A 2,002-nucleotide genomic window follows, 5' to 3' on the forward strand; every position below is an offset into this window, starting at 1 on the left:
CTATAAATATATGACACTTCCCTCATTTCCATTTCACAATCAAATATTTTCTTTCATATAACACATCCTTCATAATAAACACATAACCATGGTCATAATTTTCCCTTTAAGACACAATGGTGTCTTTTTTATGTTATTATTATTGTGGATTCTTGTATCTGGTGTTTTTGTTTGGGGAAGACCAGCCACGTTTGAGCAAGACTTTCATGTCACGTGGTCAGAGTCCCATATCAAACAAATTGATCAAGGCAGGACTATCCAACTCATCCTAGACCAAGGCTCTGGTAAGTATTACTATATACATATCCAAATGTTAAAACTTAAATATATAATATTTTAATATTTAGTTTGGATAACTTATGTTGCCTATATATCTATAACAAATATTACTAAATATATTTCACAGGTTGCGGATTTGCTTCCAAGGTGAAATACATGTTTGGACGTGTTAGCATGAAGATCAAACTTGTCCCTGGAGATTCTGCTGGCACAGTAACTGCATTTTATGTAAGTTCAAATTAATATCCCTACTCTTTGTTTTAAAGTGAGCAAAAAACTGAAAAAACAATGGCTGGTTTGTTTGTGGTAGATGAACTCTGACACTGACTCAGTTCGTGATGAGTTGGATTTTGAGTTCTTGGGGAACCGAACTGGACAACCTTACACGGTCCAAACAAACATATATGCTCATGGAAAAGGTGATAGAGAACAGAGGGTGAACCTTTGGTTTGATCCTGCTGCCGATTTCCATACTTACTCAATCTTGTGGAACCATCACCATATTGTGTAAGCATGAAGTTGCATGGATAATGAATATTAGATATATGAATATGATATATTAAGTAACATTGAATACAAATGGCAGGTTTTACATTGATGAAGTTCCAATAAGAGTGTACAAGAATAATGAAGCAAAGGGGATACCATACCCAAAGACGCAAGCGATGGGAGTATTTTCAACATTATGGGAAGCGGATAATTGGGCAACAAGAGGTGGATTAGAGAAAATAGATTGGAGCAAAGCACCTTTCAATGCATATTACAAGGATTTTGACATTGAAGGATGTGCAATACCAATACCAGGAGCAGGTTCATCATGTGCCAGTAACCCAAGAAACTGGTGGGAAGGGGTTGAATATGCAGGTCTAAATGCAATTGAAGCAAGAAGGTATAGGTGGGTTCGTATGAATCATATAATCTATGATTATTGTCAAGATAAATCAAGGTACCCAATCACCCCACCAGAGTGTTTTGCAGGCATTTAAAGACACAAAAAAAAAAAAAAAAAACTATGCATATATTATGATACATTAATTCAACTCGTCGGTAACATTAGTGGTTCACAACATTCGTGGGTGCCTGCGATATTTATTTACACTGTTTTTGTTGTGTTTTACAAAATAAGTGTATATTATAATATCCTATAAAATTAAGGCACAAATTAGAAGGGGTAAGTTGTATAAGTCAAAGCCTCTTCCGGCTCTTTGTGAGCGTTGTTTCTGGTATAAGAAAGCTTGTGTGCATTATTGCGGTAGACTAATGAATAAAATTTTATTGATTGTTGTTGTTACTATTCTTGTCATAATTATAAGTCACTTTAGTAATATTTGAAAAGTTGTTAAACAAAAGGCTCTTTACAAAGTTTTAAATACATTATTATTATTTTTAGATATATTTATTTAATATCATAATCAATAATTCAAGAAAAGTAATGAATATGGAAAAACAATATTGTTTCCGGTCTCTATCTTATATATATCCATATATTAAACTTATGAATAAATCAATCTGTTATCTATTTTAAGTTCAAATATATATTATCAGTTTCCGGTCTCTATCTTATATATATCTATATATTAAACTTATGAATAAATCAATCTGTTATCTCTTTTAAGTTCAAATATATATTATCGGTTTGACATTATAAAATTGTTTAATCAATGTTGAATGCTCTTCAGATCCTCAACGAGGATACCGAGTACGTGAAACAATCTAAAATTAA

At 32.4% G+C, this 2,002-nt stretch overlaps 1 protein-coding gene across 1 annotated transcript; it reads left to right on the plus strand.

Annotated features, from left to right (window-relative positions):
- LOC127074330 (probable xyloglucan endotransglucosylase/hydrolase protein 6) lies at positions 1–1,570 on the plus strand. The gene is made up of 4 exons (XM_051015640.1): positions 1–284; positions 407–507; positions 590–786; positions 866–1,570. The coding sequence occupies exons 1-4, from the start codon at positions 89–91 to the stop codon at positions 1,263–1,265; spliced, it is 894 nt and encodes a 297-aa protein (XP_050871597.1). The 5' UTR covers positions 1–88; the 3' UTR covers positions 1,266–1,570.
- The last annotated feature ends 432 nt before the right edge of the window (positions 1,571–2,002 follow it).

The sequence above is a fragment of the Lathyrus oleraceus genome, chromosome 4, assembly GCF_024323335.1.
Source record: "Lathyrus oleraceus cultivar Zhongwan6 chromosome 4, CAAS_Psat_ZW6_1.0, whole genome shotgun sequence".
Classification (NCBI taxonomy): Eukaryota; Viridiplantae; Streptophyta; class Magnoliopsida; order Fabales; family Fabaceae; genus Lathyrus; species Lathyrus oleraceus.

Excerpts from the sequence above, each read along its gene's own strand:
- LOC127074330 (XM_051015640.1), top strand. The coding sequence starts at position 89 with ATGGTCATAATTTTCCCTTTAAGACACAATGGTGTCTTTTTTATGTTA. Across the intron at positions 285-406 it reads CATCCTAGACCAAGGCTCTG|GTTGCGGATTTGCTTCCAAG; the intron begins GTAAGTATTACT and ends TATATTTCACAG. Across the intron at positions 508-589 it reads GCACAGTAACTGCATTTTAT|ATGAACTCTGACACTGACTC; the intron begins GTAAGTTCAAAT and ends TGTTTGTGGTAG.